This window comes from Vicia villosa, linkage group LG2 (genome assembly GCF_029867415.1).
Source record: "Vicia villosa cultivar HV-30 ecotype Madison, WI linkage group LG2, Vvil1.0, whole genome shotgun sequence".
Lineage (NCBI taxonomy): Eukaryota > Viridiplantae > Streptophyta > Magnoliopsida > Fabales > Fabaceae > Vicia > Vicia villosa.
This window is the reverse complement of record NC_081181.1, coordinates 214,434,411-214,456,680: the sequence shown is the minus strand read 5'-3', so window position 1 is coordinate 214,456,680 and position 22,270 is coordinate 214,434,411. Positions and strand designations below refer to the sequence as shown.

The 22,270-nt window shown below is 34.7% G+C and overlaps 5 protein-coding genes across 6 annotated transcripts; 4 read left to right on the top strand and 1 right to left on the bottom strand.

The window, feature by feature from the left end:
* Positions 1-1,105: 1,105 nt before the first annotated feature.
* Positions 1,106-2,838, top strand: LOC131653831 (protein transport protein SEC13 homolog B). 2 transcript variants are annotated; one of them, XM_058924128.1, is made up of 2 exons: positions 1,106-1,261; positions 1,785-2,838. In XM_058924128.1, the coding sequence occupies exon 2, from the start codon at positions 1,789-1,791 to the stop codon at positions 2,692-2,694; it is 906 nt and encodes a 301-aa protein (XP_058780111.1). In that variant the 5' UTR covers positions 1,106-1,261; positions 1,785-1,788; the 3' UTR covers positions 2,695-2,838. The 2 variants fall into 2 exon arrangements, with proteins under 2 accessions (XP_058780111.1, XP_058780112.1); XM_058924129.1 differs by having other exon boundaries at positions 1,123-1,261; positions 1,782-2,838.
* A 1,870-nt stretch (positions 2,839-4,708) lies between these two features.
* On the top strand, positions 4,709-5,338 carry LOC131651288 (protein FAR1-RELATED SEQUENCE 5-like). The gene has a single exon (XM_058920959.1). It carries the CDS (start codon positions 4,709-4,711, stop codon positions 5,336-5,338), a length of 630 nt encoding a protein of 209 aa, XP_058776942.1.
* A 2,686-nt stretch (positions 5,339-8,024) lies between these two features.
* On the top strand, positions 8,025-11,820 carry LOC131653827 (protein disulfide isomerase-like 1-4). The gene is made up of 12 exons (XM_058924123.1): positions 8,025-8,627; positions 8,727-8,856; positions 9,453-9,618; positions 9,702-9,820; positions 9,937-10,017; positions 10,270-10,356; positions 10,486-10,560; positions 10,700-10,768; positions 10,854-10,934; positions 11,026-11,160; positions 11,266-11,322; positions 11,418-11,820. Exons 1-12 carry the CDS (start codon positions 8,113-8,115, stop codon positions 11,598-11,600), a joined length of 1,698 nt encoding a protein of 565 aa, XP_058780106.1. The 5' UTR covers positions 8,025-8,112; the 3' UTR covers positions 11,601-11,820.
* Positions 11,821-12,244: 424 nt separating this feature from the next.
* Positions 12,245-13,440, top strand: LOC131653830 (alpha carbonic anhydrase 8-like). The gene has a single exon (XM_058924127.1). The coding sequence runs from the start codon at positions 12,696-12,698 to the stop codon at positions 13,179-13,181; it is 486 nt and encodes a 161-aa protein (XP_058780110.1). The 5' UTR covers positions 12,245-12,695; the 3' UTR covers positions 13,182-13,440.
* Positions 13,441-16,666: 3,226 nt separating this feature from the next.
* Positions 16,667-21,619, bottom strand: LOC131653825 (4-hydroxy-3-methylbut-2-en-1-yl diphosphate synthase (ferredoxin), chloroplastic-like). Its single transcript, XM_058924121.1, has 20 exons — positions 21,423-21,619; positions 21,076-21,302; positions 20,813-20,970; positions 20,604-20,710; positions 20,417-20,517; positions 20,215-20,291; positions 19,956-20,075; positions 19,629-19,859; positions 19,266-19,382; positions 19,089-19,163; positions 18,877-18,954; positions 18,701-18,760; positions 18,554-18,616; positions 18,291-18,435; positions 18,065-18,203; positions 17,904-17,981; positions 17,677-17,836; positions 17,490-17,588; positions 17,237-17,341; positions 16,667-17,064 (listed from the first exon to the last, which is right to left on the bottom strand). The coding sequence occupies exons 2-20, from the start codon at positions 21,281-21,283 to the stop codon at positions 16,963-16,965; spliced, it is 2,223 nt and encodes a 740-aa protein (XP_058780104.1). The 5' UTR covers positions 21,284-21,302; positions 21,423-21,619; the 3' UTR covers positions 16,667-16,962.
* Between the last annotated feature and the right edge of the window lie 651 nt (positions 21,620-22,270).

Here is a 22,270-nt window from a genome sequence, read left to right as displayed (position 1 = left end):
CAATTTTTAAATTCATTATATTTTGAAATAACCCCGCAAATTGAGTAGTCGTTGCTGCCTCTACCTTAGAAGGACGGGGCACCTTTGTCAGATGGGGGTACATCTTCCTCTACCACCATCTAAATTGGTGAAGATGGTACCTGAACATCAACTGGCTCATCTTCATCATCTATCGTTTATCAAAAAGTAACTCTAGATCTCATACGTTAGATAGTCTGAGTGCACAAAATTGTGCTTGATCATCCAACTGCCTCTTGTGAGAACCATTCGGTGCCATTCTCCCCTCCATGAGATGTGAGTCCTTCACATCACCTAGCTTATCTTGACCCCTCGCAGCAGCTAAATCATGTTGTCTTCCGACAATCGAACTATTTATGCCTCTAGTCTTCACTGAAAAGAAAAAAAACAAATTGTATAACCTATCAGATTTTTTAAAATATCTGAAAATTACGATCTTTCCAAATGTTCTAAATATGCGCTAAAGAAGCAAATGATATTTCGGTTTTTTTATAAAAATAAGGAAAATACCATATTATTTTAGGATTTTTCAAAATATCCGACACACATTCGATTTTTTGGAAAATGTGTGTTTGAATGTATGCATTTTTTCTAGATATTTTGAAAAAACCATAAATATTTATGTGTTTTTTCCGCATCTTTCTAAATATTCGGAAGAACTTATGTATTTTTACCGAATCTTTTGAAATCTCCGGTTAAATGTATGAGTTTTTACCAAACATTTTCAAAATATCCTAAAAACTATACATTTTTACCCGACGTTTTAAAATATTCAGTAAAATTTCACGAAAAAATCCAAAATTTTTTTTAAAAAATGCTCTAAAAATTCATTCTCACTTGTCATCAACTGGAAATGTCTGATAAGGTGTCTAAAATATCCGGAAAAAATTCGAAAATTTACAATTATGTTCGTGAAAGAAAATATAAATTAGTTCATGGCTAATATGGTAAAAGCATAGACATCGGCCATCGGGTGTGTCAAGTACAAAATGGGGTGACAGAAAGATTTCTCTATATAATTGAACTAGAAAGCCCATTAAATTTCGTAAGAAAAAAAGCCCAATAAATGAATTTAATTAAAAAAGAAGAAAAGTAACAGCATTGAATTTTTCCTCTCATATTCCGTTCAAGTGTAATCGTTTTTGGATCTCGTATCCTAATTCACCAACAGCTCCGGCCACCGCAGTTCCGGTCACCGCCTTCCGTTCCACCACTCTCTCTGTCTCACCTCTTTCTTTCTCAGGTACTTTCTCTCCCTCTCTCTTGTATACGATCCACTCCATCTTTTCGGAATTTCAACCTAGATCTTTACATTCCGTCTCATTTTAACGCTTTCTCTCCCGCGGCAATGTTGCCCGCCGCACGGCGGCGATGTGGCCGTCGGTCGAGATTAACTATATAGATTTGAAACTTGAGTAGTAATAGTATCCTATTTCGATGATTTTGATTATATTTGTTTAGGTAGATTTGATTGAATCTTAGGTCTATGATTTGTTGATCCCTAATTCTCTTTGATCTAGGATGAATTTGGAAGCAGAAAATTGAAAGAGATTTTAGTTTAGTTATATTTGATATGGTATATGATTGTTTGAAATCGATGTAGCATCGACACCTCTGGAAAAAAGTGTCCGTCTGAAACTGACACATGTGATTGAGTTTAATTTATTCTTTTTCTCAAATTAATATCGGTGTCGACGTGTTAGGGTCGGTGTGCATACTTCATAGCATGAAACTAACTGTATAAATTTTTGATATGTTGATAGCAGAAATATGCCTTCTCAGAAGGTTGAAACCGGTCATCAAGACACCGTGCACGATGTTGCGATGGATTATTATGGAAAGAGGCTGGCGACAGCTTCTTCGGATCACACAATTAAGATAATTGGGGTGAGCAATTCGGCCTCTCAGCATCTAGCTACTCTGACTGGTCACCAAGGACCTGTTTGGGAGGTTGCGTGGGCTCATCCTAAGTTTGGATCTCTGCTCGCTTCGTGTTCTTTTGACGGGCGTGTTATTCTTTGGAAGGAGGGTAACCCAAACGAGTGGATGCAAGCTCATGTATTTGATGACCATAAGTCGTCTGTGAATTCAGTTGCTTGGGCGCCTCATGAATTGGGTCTTTGCTTGGCTTGTGCTTCGTCTGATGGGAATATATCGGTATTCACTGCAAGAGCAGATGGTGGATGGGACACATCGAGGATTGATCAAGCTCATCCAGTTGGTGTCACTTCTGTGTCTTGGGCTCCTTCTATGGCGCCAGGTGCTCTTGTTGGTTCAGGGTTACTTGATCCTGTGCAGAAGCTTTGTTCTGGTGGTTGTGATAATACTGTTAAGGTGTGGAAGCTTAGCAATGGGCAGTGGAAGATGGACTGCTTCCCTGCACTTCAGATGCATAATGATTGGGTTCGAGATGTTGCTTGGGCACCAAATTTGGGACTTCCTAAATCTACTATTGCTAGCGCGTCTCAGGATGGGAAAGTGATCATATGGACTGTAGGCAAAGAAGGGGATCATTGGGAAGGAAAAGTTTTGAATGATTTCAAGACCCCTGTTTGGAGGGTTTCATGGTCTTTGACAGGAAATATACTGGCTGTGGCGGATGGAAATAACAACGTCACATTATGGAAAGAAGCAGTCGATGGGGAATGGCAACAGGTGACAACAGTGGAGCCATAGAATCTGATTGTTCAGGTTGTATTTTGTTAATTTTGAAACTATGGTTAAAGTTTTCATTTTGAAATATAATTGACTTCTTATTACTTTGCGTGTATTTAACCGTTGATTAGTTGTGCTTCGTAATGCATAGTTCCTTGAGTTTGATGATTGTGATCCATTTGATATTCCTGTTTTGTGTATGCTACAAAACCACCACTGCATAATTAGTTGCGGGTTTCTTAACCAAATCAAGGAAAATTCAGAATGTCCATTAGATCTTTGTTTATGCTACAAAACCACTGCATTGTGCACAAGTTTTATTTGCCATTAAATTTTGAAGACCCAATAGATCTTAAGGTGTTTCTTTCCGGCTAAATCTTTACTCATCTCCCTCCTACCCATGTCCATGTTTACCCTCCATTGTTGCTTAGATTTAATAGCATTGAAATAAAACAACTGGAATCAGTTCTATATTGCTAACTTTATTTTTGTTAGTGTCAAAACTATGTTGTTTTATAATTATTTTTATAGATTTTAAAAATTAAAATTTAGAAAATACAGAAGAAAATAGAAATATCATTAGTCAGACAATCATCTTTGTTCACGAAAGAAACTTGAAAAAAAAAGTTTAATAGACTTAGAAAAGTCTCTTAAACACAGAATAGTTGCAGTCTTGTTTGATTCATTTCAAAAAGGCTATTCAAAAGTGTTATGCAAGAACATAACTCTATTTAAAAGTGTTATGCAAGAACATAACTCTATTTAGATATTTTTGATAGATGGATACATTGAAATATAATGCAAAATGTATTGATGTACATAATTAAAAAAATAACACTTCTCAATTTCGAGATTATTATTTGATGCAATTTTCACAAGCTGTAGTAAGATTTAACTTGGGGAAATTTCGAGATTATTATTGGACACAATTTTCACAAGTTGTAGTAAGAATTAACTTAGGGAAATTTCTACTTTTACATGCATGTCACACCCTTGAAAATCTGAAATTATCCTTCAAGCATTCAAAGATGCATCTCTAGGCGCACTCAAAATCATATCAAACTTCTCTTTTATGAGATTCACCCAAATTTGAAAAAAATAGTTTGGAGATGCATCTCCGTATACTGTTTAGGTGTATTTGGAGATGCATCTTTAAAACACCCTCTATATTCATTTACGAAATTTTGTTATTCACACAACTGATTTAAATAACATCTCAGTGATATTTTCGAAGATGCATCTCCAGAAATGCCCAACGGGAAGGTTGATAAAACACCACCTTGTATGAGCTTATTTATTCATGCTAAAACAAGAAACAACTGCGAAACCCTTGAAAAAAGCTCTCTCCTACTCAATCATCTTTTCAACACCAAAATATCATTCTTGTATTTCATCATTTCAAATGGAGCAAAACAAACTGAAATTACATGTATAGATCATTCCTTGCATTAATCAAAGTTTGAAGCTAAAAAAAGAACGTTGAGTTCGTAGATGAATCTTCGGAGAAAGTTTCGTGTGATCTAGATGTGCATCTCCGAAGTGTCCTAATAGTTAAAAAATTTACACGATTTTTCTATTATTGGTGGCAATAGATATGGTGCACCCGAATATATTTTCTAAAGCTATTATAAGTGTAGATGTTAAACCAGTCAAAGTGAAGCATGATGCTAAATCGGATAAAGTGAATGATAATGTTCAACCGGAAGAAGCGAATGATGATGTTAAACTGAATGCTCGATCGGCCGTTGTAGAGGTAGATGTTCGTGCACAACTTATACATAAAGAAGTGTTGTTTGTTCATGAACATAGGGAGGCCGAAAAATTGGGGTTTGGAGTTGTAATTGGAAGGTCCGACAATGGTTCGGATAAAAGACAAACATTTGTAACAATGATATGAGAAAGAAGTAACGCGTACCGACCAAAAATTAGGAAGTTGAAAAGAGATGACACGAGGTCGAGGAAATGTGAGTGTCCGTTTAAATTGCATGAATAATGTATGGCATATGAGACATGGAAATTTAATGTGATCTCCGAGATGCATAATCATGGATTGGATGACAAGTTATTAGGTCATTCCATTGTATTTTGCCTTGTTCCGGAGGATAAGGAACTTGTTTCAGACATGACATTAAACATGGTGGCGCCGAAAAACATACTCGTGTATTTGAAACAGAAAAATACTTTAAATGTTTCAAATATCAAGCAAATATACAAGGTTCGTGCTCAAGACAACAAGGCGATAAGAGGGCCAAGATCTAAGATGCAACAACTGTTGAAGCTTTTGGAAGATGACAAATATGTTTCGAGGTACATAGTTTGTGATGATAAAGTCACAGTTCGAGATATATTTTGGAGTCATCCTGATTCCGTGAAGATATTCAACACCTTTTCCTTCGTGCTCATATATGACTCAACATACAAAGCAAACAAGTATAGACTTCCCCTCTTGGAAATTGTTGGTGTCACTTCTACAAAGATGACTTATTCAGTCAGTTTTGAATTTTCGAAATCCGAAAAAGAAGACAACATTACATGGGTTTTGGGAATATGCAAGACTATGTTAAAGGACCAAGAAAATATGCCACAAGTCATAATCACCGATCATGACATCACACTGATGAATTCGGTTTCAACGATGTTTCCTAATTCTTTCGCCTCTTTGTAAGTATCACATAATTAAAAATGTGAGAGGTTGAGTAAAGCCTGTGGTTGGTACAAAACAAGTTAAAGGTAAAGATGATAAAGTTGTCAAACCTGGTGCGGTTGTGGAAAAGATAATGGATGCATGGAATGATATAGTAAATTCTCCCACTAAAGAATTATAGGTCGAATATGTTCTACATTTCAGGAATGTGTGTGTGATATATCCAAATTTGCTGAAATATGTTTTTGGATCATGTTAAAAAGAAGATTGTTTGTGCATGAACTGATTAGGTTCGACACTTTGGAAATGCAATAATTAACAGAGTTGAATCTGTGCATGCTGGACTGAAGAACTGGTTGGGAAACAGTGAAGGTGATTTTTTTCGAGATGGGGATGCCGTGAACCAAATGCTCTACAAATAACATAATGAAAAACAAACATCTTTTGGTCGGAGCATTACAGTGTTAGAAAACCATTTCAAAGACAACATCCTTTATTCATAGTTGGTTGGCAACATATCTCAGGTGGCGTTGAATTTTATTTTTCACGAGGCCAAACGAGCTGATAAGACATGTTTTGATAGCTCAAATTTAAAGGTGCGAGAAACACAAGAAAAGGTGTTTGAATTGAGTTGCACCAAATATAAATTTTTTGCAACACAATACAAGGTTAACAAGTGAATAAAAATATATGAACACAAATATTTTTATACTGGTTCATTGTTAACTAAGTTACTCCAGTTCACCCGCCAATGTGATGTTTCCTTCTCGATAAGGATTTAATCCACTATAACCAAACTCATTACAAACAACCACAATGACCGCAACCACTGTCTATTTGGGACTTCTGATTAACACTAGTCTCTCAATGAAACAACCACAATAAGCTTATGACCAACCTTGCTGACAACCCTAACAAATTCAGATGATTCTTATCATGAAACCACTATGACTGCAACCATAGTCTTCTCGAGGCTTCTGACTAGCACCTAGTCCCCCAAGGAAACAGTCAACCAAGTTAATTACAAGTGTGTATTACAAAGATGCTTCTAATAAGAAAATTACACAATGTTTAAGTATAGCAACACAAGTGTTGATAAGGAAGATGCGAACAAAAGCTCCTAACTAAAAATTCAAAACTATACAAAGAATTTCTCTAACAGAGCTTGTGTAGCGCTTTGGTGTAGTTTTGTAGAACGAAATCGTTAATTTCAAATTCTTTTAATGGCTCCCTTTATAGATAAGGAGGGATCCATTGAAAGGTAGAATAGGAAAGAAAAGTACAACTGTAAAGCAAAGCAAAGAAAAGTTTGGATGTACACTTAGGAAGACTTATGGTCTTCCATGTGCTTGTTTAATTTCAAAGAAGCTGAAACATGAAAATCCAATAGGTATGGACGAAGTTTGCACTCACTAGATCCACTTCTATTTTGATGATGATGATAGTGTAAGGAAGGATGATAAATCAAACATATCTATCCTGACTGAATAGAAAGTGAACCAAGAGAGATTCATGAAAGCTGATGATATAATGAAATTGCACATCAAAGAGCAACCTAGAACGGTTGCATATCCAGAAACAACAGATTTGAAACCACCGTCAGAACCAGTTAAAACAAAGGGTTCCCCTAAAAAGGTAAAACCAAATCAAAGTGACAACTCCACGAGACAGTCTCCTTCTTATTTCGAGCATGTTGACTCACATTTTCTGGATTCTCAGACTCCAAATTCTCAAAAAAAGTGTTTTCAAGGGTGCACGCATTAGCAAACCATCTCTTCCACCGTGATTACCAAAAATCAAATTCATTGAAGAGATATCGCTTTTTATGCACAAATACATCGAACGAATTGTAAATGTTGAAAGTGACGTCAACTGTGATTTTCGAGCTGTTTCAGGTTTAATTAATAAGATAGAGGATATCCACCAATTTTTCTACCTTGATCTTATACAAGAGATGACGACGCATGGAGAATCATACACAAATCAATATAAGAACAAAGCAAATTACGATATAATTCTCAATGGTCTTGTCTTAATGGCTTGACTCCGTTTGACAAATGAATGCGCTTTTCAAAAATAAAACATCTTATTACAAATATTTATTATGAGACGTACATTAATTTAACACGATATTGTTTCAAAAATATTATAAATAAAAGAAAAAAGATTGCATTGCTACTTGTTACTGTATCCCAATTACAACAAATATAAAATAACTAATTGAGTTAGTATTATTTATGGTTATAAAAAAATGTAAACTTTTTTATATAAATAAAAAAGGTAAATTTATATACCGGTACTTTTATTATAAATAAATTTAAATTTATTTAAAAAACAAATAATATTAAAATATAATATACCAATCAATAAAATATTAAAATAATTTTATTGGAAAATATAAAATATTTTTGTCACGTCAAATTTTAAATTATTGACTTTTATTTTAATTAGTTATAAATTACTGTAATAATTATAAATAATTCTGATAGATTAATCATGTAAAACTTTTTACGCTTTATAATAATTAATTCCATAATAAAATATAATTGATTTATTAGATGAAGTTATGGGTACTCAAATACTGTAATTAAGGAAAGAAAAACAGTAAAACAGGGATTAATTGTAGTAAATTGTAACGAATGAGTAAAACGGCGTCGTAGGAAAGGTCCATTCCATTTGCAGTTAGTTTAAAGTCAACCCATTCTCAAATCACAGTCATAACTCATCACTCACAGATCTCTTTCTCTGTTTCTCTCTTCTCCTCTCACTTCGTTTCTCTGCAACCACAAATCACAATGCGAATTCTCATTCTCCTCTCCCTCACTACTCTCCTCTTCTTCTCTTCCCTCTCTCACGTCCTCTCCGAAGAAGAACCCGACGAAGATCTCAGCTTCCTCGACGAACCCGACGAAACCGACTTACACCACCAACACCACCATCACGATGACGCTGAACACGAATCCGATCTCGAAGAAGACTTCTCCGGATACGAGCATCAGGAGTCCTATCAACCTCCCGAATTCGACGAAAAGGACGTCGTCGTTTTGAAGGATAGCAACTTCACTGACGCGGTCAATAGTAATCGGTTCGTGTTGGTTGAATTCTACGCGCCGTGGTGTGGTCATTGTCAGGCTTTGGCTCCCGAGTATGCTGCGGCTGCTACTGAGTTGAAGGGGGAGAATGTTGTTTTGGCGAAGATTGATGCGACGGAAGAGAGTGAGGTTGCTCAGAAGTTTGATGTTCAGGGTTTTCCTACTATTTATTTCTTTATTGATGGTGTTCACAAGACTTATTCTGGACAAAGAACCAAGTAATTATCTCTAATATTTTCTCTTTCGATTTCAATTCATGCTTTCTTTCAATTTTAGTGGATCTGAAATTTTTTTTATTTTGTTTCGTTGTTATGCAGAGAAGCTATCGTTTCATGGATTAAGAAGAAGACAGGACCTGATATACATAACATTACTACAGTGGAGGATGCTCAAAGCATATTGGCCTCTGAAACTAAAGTTGTTTTGGGGTTCCTCAATTCTTTAGTTGTAAGTAAAAGCAAGTGGATTGTTATCATATTTTATTGATTTTGTTTCTTGAGTTAAATGTTAGATTGGTTTTTGCATATGCTATTAAATGTTAGATTGGTTTTTGCATATGCTATTAAATGTTAGATTGGTTTGATTACAGAAGTTTGTTGTCATATGACTTGTTGATTTGTTTCTTGTTCCTTAAGTTAAACCTTGAGAAAATGTTTGTTAGATTGATGTTTGGATATGATCTTCATTATGATTAGACAAGGTTTTAAATAATGTTCACGTGTATGTGTTGCGATACTGATTGTGGTCGGCGCGTTGTGGATTAGCCACAATTTATTCTTTATCATAAAAACGGTGAATACTAGATTGGTATCGGCACCTTCCGATGCCATTTTGTGCGATCGTTTTTGTGATAACGGGCTAGTTTTTAATCCCTTGGATACATGTGTTGTTATAAGACGTTTTGCTTTATTTCATGATCAATCAGCAAGTTTGTTTTTCGATGAGTTGACCATCTTAAAAGACATTTGCCATTGTTGATTTGATTCTATGGAGTGAATGACATTGTTGATTGTTGTGTTACTTATCCTGTCATGCATATGTAGGGTTCTGAGAGTGAGGAGCTAGCTGCGGCTTCACGACTTGAGGATGATGTCAATTTTTATCAGACTGTGGATCCTGAAGTGGCAAAGCTATTCCATCTTGACATTAATGTCAAACGCCCCGCTTTGATCCTTATCAAGAAAGAGGACGAAAAACTGAATCATTTTGGTTTGTTTACTTTTCTCTTTCTTATTTCATTATTATTTTTTTTTTAGTTGCAAATTTGATGTGTTTTCACCTTGTCTCCGCAGATGGCCAATTCGGGAAGTCTGCAATAGCAGACTTTGTCTCCTTGAACAAGCTTCCTTTGGTAACAGTTTTTACAAGAGAAAATGCTCCTGAGGTCTTTGAAAACCCAATCAAGAAACAGGTGATTGTTTATGAGATGTATCTTATTATAATTTAATCTCATTAGAAAATTATTTGAAAAATGGCATCACAATGTTCTTTAAAGATTGTAACATGTTTGAAACTTTTTTTCTTCAGGTGTTGCTGTTTGTGACTTCAAATGATTCAGAGAAATTCCTCCCCATATTTCAGGAAGCCGCAAAGTCTTTCAAGGGAAAGGTATATTTTCATAGATGTAACTAATCATTATGTCAAAATAAAATAGATTTCCTTGCTTTCCACAAGAAATCAGGTGTCATATACTTACTGATTAGTGGGCCGTTATGAGTATTGAATCTGCCGAACATGCCTCAATTTATAAAATCATGATAATTGATCGTTTGATTTATGCTGAGTGGTAATATCTGATTAGTGGGTCGTTGATTTTTTGCTCTAGAATGGATGATTTAACTGTGCACTTATCCATTGCAGTTGATCTTTGTGCTTGTGGAAACTGATAACGAAGATGTTGGAAAGCCTGTTTCAGAATACTTTGGTATCAGTGGGACTGATCCAAAAGTAATTATTTCATCTTCCCTATTTAAGTTTTATTTAAATGATAAGTCATGAAATACATAAAATTTACATATTGCTACCTGTGAATCACTTGGAAGTATATTTAAGTAACCCATGGAATTTCCGATGCAGGTACTGGCATACACTGGAAACGATGATGGGAAAAAATTTGTGTTTGATGAAGAGGTGACTGTTGACAAAATTAAGGTACTCTTTTTCTCTCTTTCCTTGGGCTCTGTTAGTTTTGCTGCCATGTTATAGAATGTGTATGAAATCCTTTTTCTTTCATTCAATGAGGTTTGAAAGTAATATTTTAACAAAATTTCAAATCTTTACTTTATCTCAGGCATTTGGAGAAAATTTCCTTGAAGACAAACTAAAACCTTTTTTCAAGTCAGATCCAATTCCTGAAAGTGTAAGTTATTTGATTTTGCTGCCAACAATTCTGCTTTATTTACTTGAATGTTTCATGTCTAACATGTTTGCAAAATTGGTGACAGAATGACGGCGACGTGAAAATAGTTGTTGGGAATAATTTTGATGAAATTGTCTTGGATGAATCAAAGGATGTTCTCCTTGAGGTACAACTTTAACCTTCTAGTTTACAAGTTTTATTTGCATCTAAAGCTCTGTAATCTTGTCGTGTTAATTTAATGGTTGATGGAATATCAGATATATGCTCCATGGTGTGGCCATTGCCAACATTTGGAACCAATATACAACAAGCTTGCAAAACATCTTCGTAGTATTGACTCTCTTGTAATAGCCAAGATGGATGGAACAACAAATGAGCATCCCAGGGCAAAGGTAAACCCAAATTCAAATTAAACATTGCAAAGATTTTGAATTTCATTCCAGCTTCAAATGCAGATATAAGAACTTAATCAATCTCGATTTATGTTCACTTTGCAGTCTGATGGATTCCCCACTCTTCTCTTCTTCCCAGCCGGAAACAAAAGTTTTGATCCTGTATGTGAAACAACAGTTCATATTTTATTAATTCAGCTTTCATATGCTTTATCATTTAGTGATTATCGTCTATAATTGCTTAATTGTGTCTGCAGATTACTGTTGAGGCAGATCGTACAGTGGTAGCCTTTTACAAGTTCCTCAAGCAACATGCTTCAATTCCATTCAAACTCCAGAAACCAACCTCATCTCCAAAATCAGAGGACTCTGATGCCAAGGAGAGTTCTGATACCAAAGAGAACCAAAGTATCAATACTGATGTGAAGGATGAACTATGAAGAGTTAAATTTCATGTTTCTATTTATACTTCTATGATCAGATTGATTCTGACATAGTAACTTAGAGAAGAACAATCACCAACTCCTCTCTCCAAGCCTTTAAAAGAGGTAAAGAAGGGAAAGGCTGGACACATCTGAGATAAATGTATTATTAAACTGAGTATTTAGATTTTTGGGTTGAGGCTTTAATAAAAATTTCCCTATTTATTTCTGGTATTTAGTTTAATCCTCCTCCCATATATTAATCTTTCGGGAGCCTACATTTGATCGAACTCGCCAAAATAAGTTTATGAATCTCTAGTTCAAAAAATTCATGAATCAAACCATCAAAATAAGCTTCATATTAATTAGAATTAGTTAAGTTTGGTTAAGAAGTTACAAGGTAGTTGTGATTAGTTATAAATTGATTATATTACATATATTTTAATTTAAGATCACTATAAAAGATATAATAGTATATTACATTCTATCAATTCTATCAATGCAATGCATGATAGCTTCACATTATTAATTTAAACCAACATGCCGTTTGGGAAATAAGAATCAACGAGTTTAATTTTTCTCTTGTTTCTTATGCTATTATTTTAGATATATTATATAATACATTTTACTTACTATGGTTGCATACATACATTTTAATTTTAATAAACACAAAATGTAAAAGTTCTTCCTTGAATTGCATGAAAAGTGAAACAACCTTTACCATCTCTTTAAAAATGTTTATGGCTGCGTATTCAAATGCCTAAAAATCACTTTCACTTATTATCTTTTCCATTACACAAACTCTTTTCATTTGTATTACATTTTGCATTTCACATGCATTTCCCTTTTCCGTATGAACTAATCTTCAACTCTTTTACTTCATTTCCAGTGAATCTCGCACTTTTTACAAAGCCACGTGTCACATTCTCATATCCTCTCCCTTTGCGATTCTTTCAATACAAACCCTCCGATTTCAGATTCTTCTCTCGTTAACCGTTTTCTAACCGTTTTCCTTCAAACAGTTTCCACTCTTTCTCTTCGCTTCTATATTTCAGATCCATTTTCTTTCTTTCTTTTTTCCATTTTCATTTTCTCTCTCTCTTTTTCAAACCAATGGCAAATGCAAGATTATTTTTTCTTTCTCTCATGCTACTCACTCTTTCACTTCACGTGAACGCCGATTCCTCGCCGTCTCCATCACCATTATCATCGCCGGAATCACCATCACCTTCACCGTTATCATTGCCGGAATCACCATCACCGTCACCGGCTAACACTCCATCTCGATACTATCCTCCATCCATCTCGCCTCTGGCTTCGTCGCCACCAGCGCCGCCTCCGTCAAATCCGAGTCCATTTTCCAGTACTCCGGCTCCTTCGCCGGAGGATTCTACTTTAATAAACCACATCGGTCTTGATGAGAAAACAGATGATGATTCGTCGGCAGAAGGAATGAGTGGAAGCAAGAAAGCAGGGATAGCGATCGGAATAATAGTGGCGGCGAGCGTGCTTATGTTGGCAGGAATGGTGTACAAGAAACGGAAACAGAATCTACGGAGAAATCAGTATATTTACGGTGTAAGGAGAGATATTATGTAAAGAATATACTAGTATACTAGTAGTTGTTGTATTTGTATACGTAACTTCATTTGTATCGAGGTTATTATACTCTTCCTCTTATTGCCGTTATTTGGATAGAATGATTCAATTTTTTTTAGTTTACTTTTTTTGTAGATTCTTTTGTTCTTGATCTCTGATGATTGCAATAGATATTTTGAATTCCTATACTCTATTATTATTGTCATCGTTATTTTGTAAATTTCCTTTCGTTGCGACTTGTAAAAAGACACTCAATTAAGGGCACTTCTTTTTCTACTCCTACACTATTTAGATAACCATCTAAAATGTAGTTGATTCTAGTAAATCCTATTTTCCAACAGATGTAAAAAAAAGGTTTTTCTAAGTAGTGAAATCTATATCATCCTCAAATTCAACTTTGTCTATATTATTTTTAGAATTTAATTTAAATACACGGACACGACTTAATACTTAATTTTTTTTCACCGTCAATTAATTATAACCGTTAAGTTATTTAAATTATTTGATTTTTCATTTAATTAATTGTAAAATAATATAGTTGAGCTATACTAATTAATAGTGTAAAGAACTTTACATACCGTATATAACAATTAAACCCTTATTTTTGTGAATATTATCTTCTTCAAAAAATTTAAAATTAAACCCCCGATTTTACTAGTTGTAGTCTACTCAAAATGATATTGAAAATGCATGGTTTTTAATTGTTGCAAAATAAATTAGTGAAAAAGGACAATAACGTGCTGATATGTATTGTTTATGCAAATTTTAAGTTAACTTACATTTCTTCAATTAATCGTTAATATTGTATTTATTTCTTTATTGTCATAATAACCGCTAAACTCTGCTTCACAAATATTGCTTTATAAGCACATTGCAAGAAATTGTTTTGCTTGTGAATATAAATGAATTAATTGAAGAAGTCTATTACGAAGTCAAACATTTAAATAGTAAGGTAAAAAATAACCAAATATAAGGAATGGTTGGTATAAGTTTTCTAAGACAAACAAGCTCAAAGTTGATGACGACTGTTATATCGGTTGAAAATGTTGAGAATATAATATAATTCAATTTAGATTTTCTTTGATAAAATTAGTGGTTGGATGTCTGGATGATATGTTAGCTTATGCCTTATAGTTTATGACTGATGACTGATAACTGTAACTAATAAGTTAATTAAAGTGTTTGGTAAAACTAACGGTTTAACTAATTTATAGATGTAAAATGACATAAAAAATATTTTTTAATTAATAATTAAATGTACATTTAAAATAATTAAACTTTATAAAGGTATTAATGAAAGAAAAAAAATGATAAGCTATAAGTTATAAGCTAAAACGCTATTTAAAATAGTGTATGAAAAATAAGGTATAAGTTAGTAAAATAAGTTATAAGCTCGTGATGAAAATATTGTTACCAAACAAATCTTTTATTATCATACAAACTTATAAGCTATAAGCTCAAATGTGGTTTAAGCTCAAAATGTGGTTTGTCAAACAGAGCCTGAATGTAATAAATTATAGTTTTATGTCAACATGTTACATTCTCTTATGCCGTGTTTAGTTTTCAAATATAATCATAATGTAATCGGGTTACATCTGTAGTTTTTCCTCCAGATTTTGAGGTAATAGCTAAATGCAACTGATTGATATAATATGTCAACTGGTTACATCCAAAAGTTTTTCAGTTATTCAATTTGATAATTGTACCTCATTTTATGTTGTTGTATAGATGTCTTTTGGGCATCTCATTAATGAACAAATGTTCATATTTTGACCCTTAGTTATTCTCTCGCATTCTCTCATTCTCTCACTCTCTCCTTTTCCACACTAAATTAGGTGATTCGATCCATGAAACACCTAGTGTGCGAAAATGACCTTTGTTTCAAATGAACAAATCCATGCAAATCTCCTAATTCACAATGCAAAGAATTACGATAAGTGGTGCAAATAAATGAAGGTGTTGTTTGGATATCAAGATGTTCTTGAAGTGATCAAGAACGGAGTAACTACAATTGTAGAAGGTGCAGCAGATGCACAAAGATCTAAACATAAGGAGAAGAAGACGAAAAATTACAAGTCATTGTTTTTTATCCATCAATGTGATGCAGATAATTATGAGAAAGTTGGTGATTGCGATTGATCGAAGCAATCGTGAGAAATCTTGAAGAAGGCGTATGCAGGAGCTGACAAGGCGAAGATTGTGAGGTTACAAACTCACAAAAGACAGCTTGAGTTTATTCAAATGGATGGGAAGGAGGTCATCAACGATTTTATGCCGAGAATTACTCGGTTGGAGAACCAAGTAAAGGCGTATGGAGAAACGATTTTGGAGAAGTATGTTGTCGCGAAAATCTTGTGTTCTTTGACACCAAGATTTCATAATGTGGCGGTTGCAACTAAGGAATCGAAGGATCTTGCATTGATGAGTAAAGAGTAGTTGTAAAGCTCTTTTGAATCACATGAGCAGATAATGGAGGAAATGAATATTGATAAGGCAAATGCGGAGATCGTGTTGCAAACATGTTCCAATGAGAGAGGTAAGAAGGCAAAGGGAAAATGACCCATGAATAAATGTAGAGAGAACTTTCAGAATTTTGGTGCAAGATAATTCTAAAGTTCCAAAAATTAAATATTTCAAAAGGGTGAAAACAATGGCAATAGGGTTGGTGGATTAAACAACTCAAGAGATAGAAATGTAAGAGGTAGAGGAGGAAGAAGGACGGTTGACAAGAGTAGTGTGCAGTACTATAATTGTCAAAAGAATGCAATGTCAATAAGAAAGAATCTCAAGAAGATAAATCTAGAGTTGCAAGACAAGATTTTGATGAGTAGAACACCTCCTGGTCATGATTACTGAAGGAGAATGCAGCAGCAAGGTGCAAGACAACATCATCAGTTTGAAGAACACTACAGAACCAAAATGTAATCGGTTGCAGTTTTATGCTAATTGGTTACATGTAAAAAAAAAACCCAATGGTGACTACGAAAGAAGTGGTGCAATGATCAATGGTATCTGGATTCCGGATGTTCAACACATATGATGGGAAAGAAAGATTAGTTTGTTGCAATCAATTGTGCCATGAAGAACAAGGTTAAGTTTACGGATGATACCACTCTAGCAGCGGAAGTGATGTATCAATCGAGAGAACTGGTGGTAGACACTCTTTGATAAATGATGTGTTATATATCCCCGAAATCAAGTGTAATCTTCTAAGTATTGGTCCCTTACTCTCCCTCTCCGCACTGAATTATTCACCATTATTGTGATTTCAAGTTCTAACCGAATATCCACCAATGTATTTAAGTGTATATATGAGTCATACTCAACTGACACATTATATTTTACATTCTGAAATCCCAAATAGAAAACAGTTTGGTTGACATAAAATGTTGTTGCGCCTGCTTCTCTTCAGTGTCTACATATAATTCATACTTATCAAACACATCACATTCCACATTCTGAAATCCGAATAAAAGACAGATTGATTGACATAAAATGACCGTTCATATAATTTCTGTATAATATCATATTATTCATTGGGCATGACAATACAATGGTTTTGACTTATTGTATAAATCCTGAACCTCAAGAGTTTCCTACCCCATACTTTATTTGGAACCATTGTAACAAGAAAATCAACTATGTTGAAACGTGAAAATAAAACTTTCTGAGGTTAAAATAATAACATAAACTGCATAAAGTAATAATCATCCTAGAGGATCCACCATATGTTACACGTGCCGGAACCTCATTGGCTAATTCGAACATTGAGCTGTAGCTTTTACTCCTCTACAGGTGGGTCTACCCAACGTCCGTGCTCTTTTATCAGATCGATCAAGGCATCAGTTGCTTGTTCCATCGCAATCGCGCGCTTCACCACAGTCTGCAATTGTAACAATTCCATTGAACTTAATGTCAAACTCCATTCAACATATATAAAGTTCAATTGATAGGGATTTTTTCCAGGACATAAGTGCATGTTTAGATTTGCGGTGTTGCAAAAGTATGTACAGGTCTAAATGAAAGTTTGCATTTAAGCATAAAGAATATGTTACCTTCCCAACATAGAGATCAATCTTCCCAGGAGCACCACCAACATACCCGAAGTCCGCATCAGCCATCTCTCCGGGACCATTTACAATGCATCCCATGATTGCAATCTAATACGCATGGCAACAGAAAGTTAATAATAGAAAACAAAGCACTTTCTCTTTGCATAAATGCAGTTTACAAACTATAGTACACTGATACAATTTGGAGAATGTCAATGTACTACGAAATATGAAGGAAAAGACTGAGCGATATTACCGAAACACCGGGGAGGTGTGATGTCTTCTCTCGAATTTCTGCACTTATTTCTTGAAGATCAAATAAGGTTCTGCCACAGGATGGGCATGAGACGTACTCCTGCAAGACATGTTAGGCATATCAGTAAAGAATGCGAATTTTTCTTTTCCAATTCAAATTTTTGTGTTAATGTGCTTGAACAACATACTGTTTTTGTATTTCTCATTCTGCATCCTTGCAGCAAATTGAAAGAAGTATTTCTAATGAAGTCAAAATCTTTGTCTGAGGCTTCTAAAAGAAGACCGTCTCCAAGTCCATCAACCAGCAGGGCTCCAGCATGAGAGCCAGCACCAATCACTACATCATCCCTGTAAGAGAGTTGATTAGGCTTACAAGAACTATATATTCGCTCATCTCATCTTAACTAAAAATTACCTGTGAACTCCATTTGGAAATTGAATATGGTGAATGACAGGAAAGTCTAGCGAATTTTCTGATAGATACTCGAATAACCTGACGCCGATAAGATGTCGAGATTAGTAAATATAGATTTTATATACTAATTGAATTCATGTAATATGAAGTATCATTCTTACCGCCTTGCTGCGTGCACTCTACTAACTCTGTCTTCAGTATAAGGCAGGTCATGGAGTATCATAGTTGCATCAACACCTTTGAGAATTTCCAGCTCTTCATAAGACTCGTCGCCACGTACTGACACAGCCAATCGTGTGCCTAATATGTAACCAATAGATATATAAGATCACACATTTACTAAGAATATAAAAAAGGGGAGAAAAAAAAGTGTGGATTTAGTAGCACCTTGTGGCAAAAGCTTATCAGCTCCAGTCGATAGCTCCTTAAGGTTTACCAGAACAATGGCATTTGGTAATGGCTTTGTTAGCTGCTCTGACAAAGGAACTATAACTCCCATACTTATATCAACCAGTCTTTTTAGAGCTAACCGCTGATAATGGTACCAAAAACAAGAGAGTGGAAGAGAAAATTATTCCAACGGCGCAATAACTTGACAGTATAGAAATGGTTTGGTGGATAAAAAAGATGAAAAGGTTCTTAGTTCTTACAGCATCAACATCATCTACCGGAGGGAGTTCCCGCAATAAGATTGAATCAACTGTTGCCAGATCCTGAATATACAGTGCATATTATGTAAATAACTTGTTATTTAAACCCACGGGACATTTCATTGAATACGATTTAGTAACCAAAACCTTAAATGGCATGCCAACAATGAGTTTCGCAGCAAGGGACTTGTAAAGGAGCTCTGGTGTCTGTCAAAATTACGGAATAAAGAGAATAAAATGTAATTTAACACAAACCGATACATTGAAAGGGACATTTTGTCAACCAAAAAGAAGAGAGAATAAAGGGGCTGCTCAAATGTTACCTTTAACTGATCCAAGGAGACTGACATGAGAACAGATCCGTCCCGGTGGAGCGTACCTCTATAATCCACCTCCTCACCCTGTATTAAGATGGAAAGTTATGTAATTAATGCGTGATGCAGTGTCATAGGAAGGATGACGCGGAAGAAAGTTCACAGTCTGTGTGTAACGTGTAAATCGGGTTAAGTTTTTCTACAAAACTTTTAATATTTACCTCTTTTTGCACTGGCAATTGACCAGTACGGCGCTGGAAGTCAAAATAATGTCTATGTTTTTCTTCAAAAGGTGCCTGAGGAAAGCAGTGTCAACGAAAGTAAGTTCATACAATTTTACGACGTTAGACTTTAGAAAGTGTAGGCGTGTCAAACTGAAGCATTGTTTTGAACCATACCACTCCTTTCTGGAGTTCAGATGCTCTCATTCCAAGGTTTGCCAACCTTGTGCAAGGAACTATCTCCTCCTCCGGTGCTTCTGTGAGTGAAACTCGTATTGTGTCGCCCAATCCATCCTGATGAAAAGCATGTCATCAACATATACGTGTCTATTTGGTTATGTGGTGACAAAAATAGATTTAGTAAAACTGATTCTGGGATATACATTAATGCAAAAGTGGATTGAACAATAATTCAAAGCTACATATTAATTGTAGAAAGAAAAGCTACAAATTATAGCTTAAAGTTAGAATCAATTTCGGAGGCAAAATCAATTATACCCGATAACATCCAAACATGTCAAAATCGATTCACATGCATACCTGGAGAAGAGTTCCGATGCCAATTGCAGATTTCATCCTACCATCCTCACCTTCTCCAGCTTCAGTAACTCCCAAATGTAATGGATAATCCCAGCCTTGGACATACATTTCAGCCACAAGTAATCGGTATGCCTGAACCATGATGACTGGGTTGCTTGCTTTCATGGAAAACACAAAATTGTGATAGTCCAGCTTTCGGCATATCCTTGCAAATTCAAAAGCAGATTCCACCTGTCCAATCATTGCTTAGTAATACGAACAAATTCTAGCGCAAACACCTTTAATACACAAATGGTTCATTGCAGAATAATAAGGGAAATGAATTACCATTCCCCTAGGAGAATCTCCGTAGTAGCTCATTATACGATCAGAAAGACTGCCATGGTTTGTTCCAATGCGCATTGCTCTCCCATATTTCTTACATTTTTCAACTAATGGCGTGAAAACCTATAATTTTATAAAGCATAAAATAGGTCAAAAACTTCACATTGCAGTCGAGGTATTAATAATTTAACAGACATTGGATAGAAGAAAATAAACTTTTCAAAACATTAGAAGAAAATATAAACGAGACAGGTGGTTCAACCTGTTCAATATGCTCAAGTTCTTTCTGATAGTCGTCTTCGGTGTACTCCAATATTTCAAACTGAGCTCGTCTGTCGGCTGTGAAAGACATCATTTTGGATTCAGTATGCAAGACAATTTTAAACATATATTGAAAAAATAAATAAATGAAATAGAGAAAGGAGAATATAAAAAGACTACTGAATTGGCGAAGAAACGCATACCGAAATTTCCAGGGTTGACACGAATCTTATCAAAGCATTCAGCTACTCGCAAAGCAATAGTCGGAGCAAAATGAATATCAGCCACCAGCGGTATGTTGTAGCTGGACATAGGCACATAAGGATGTAGATGAACACATAAACAATACGAACGTACGATATCAAAGCATTCATTATAATTTATGCTCACTTTTTCTGCACAAGCGAGTTTTTAATCTCGAAACAAGCATCAGCTTCTTTTCTCCCTTGAACTGTTATCCGTACGATATCAGCTCCTTCATCAGCTATTCTCATCACCTGCCAATAGACAGAACAAAAAGAACCAACCATTAACATCTTAATAAACCCATCAACTGTATCTTTTCATATCGGCATAAAGTAAAAGAAAAATCGTATAACCTGTTCAACTGTTCCAGCAACATCCTTAGTATCGGTCGTAGTCATGGTCTGAACTCTTATCGGATGCTCACTACCAATCGTCACGTCACCAACCGTCACAGTCCTTGTTTTCCTCCTCACAGTTTTGTGCAACGATTCACAATACTTTTGCCTAGGAACTACATTCAAAATATCATCCACAAATTAAGCAAAACTAAAACAAGATTAAGAATGAAAATTGTTCCAGAAACAAAACAACTGAAGCATCAAGAACATGAACATACCTAAAAGCTGACTTCCTTTGGAAACAGGTTGAAGTTCAACAACCTCCTGACCAGGGTTTGAATTTCTGATAATTGACACTTTAGTCCTTGCAGATTTCATTCTTTTCAAATCAGAAACTCTCACAAAATCAATACTTTTCACAAACCCCAAACCGGATTCAGACATCCTGAGGCTGGAAAACGAAGCAGGCACAGTTCCAGAAGCCATTTTCCAAGCACAATAACACCTACAACACACAGATTTGAGAATTTGTAACACCACATCACATGCAATCACAAAGTTTCAAAATTTAGCTAAAAACAAAACAATTACTGAGTTAAACTGAAATGGGTTTGATGTTGTTTACCTGGTGGAGATGAGAGAGAGGGAAGAGATTCAAAGGCTTGTTTGAAACTCTATCTGATTATAGTTTTGTAGTAGAAATTGAAAACGAACCAGGTGAATTATTGTTGACTTAAAAACATGACAAATAGCATTTTTTTTTTCTTTCGTTATGAGAATCTAAAATTTTAAACCACGATTATTCTTAATAGCTAACTGACATAGATTCACGCATAATCCTATGTGGTTTCTGTTTTTTTATTTTGTACATTGAATCCTGTGTTTTTTTGTACAATGAACATTATCTGTTTTTACTATTAATTTGTTATTGTAATTTATTTTCTTAAAATGAAATAATTTAATGGTTAGAATTTTACTATTTAAAGATGAATAAATAAATAAAATGTTACAATTGAATGTATTTGCAATTATTTAATGTTAACGAGTTTATATTTTTAAAGTGGGGAATTTTTAATTACTCTCTCGATTAGTTATTGCTGTGTTTGTGTGAATTTAAGAAAAATAATTTGTTGTCAAAAAATTAATGATTTTATTTTTGGATTTTTTTGAAAAATCAGATATTTAACTTGTATATGTTTATGAGTTAAAAGGTAGTGCACTGAGAGTGTAAAATAATTTTACACCGTCATCTAATAGAAAATCATAAATGTGCCATGGCATTAAGTTTTTTTTTAAATAAAAAAATGGTTTAATTGAATACATGGGTGGTAATTGATTCACAGTATAAAAATATTTTACACTGTCTCTATGTTTATTTATATTAAAAGAGTTAATCATGTAATAGTGTAAGATTTATTGGCTTTTACACGGCATCATGCCTTTGTAATTAACACTATAACTAAACTTTTTAAC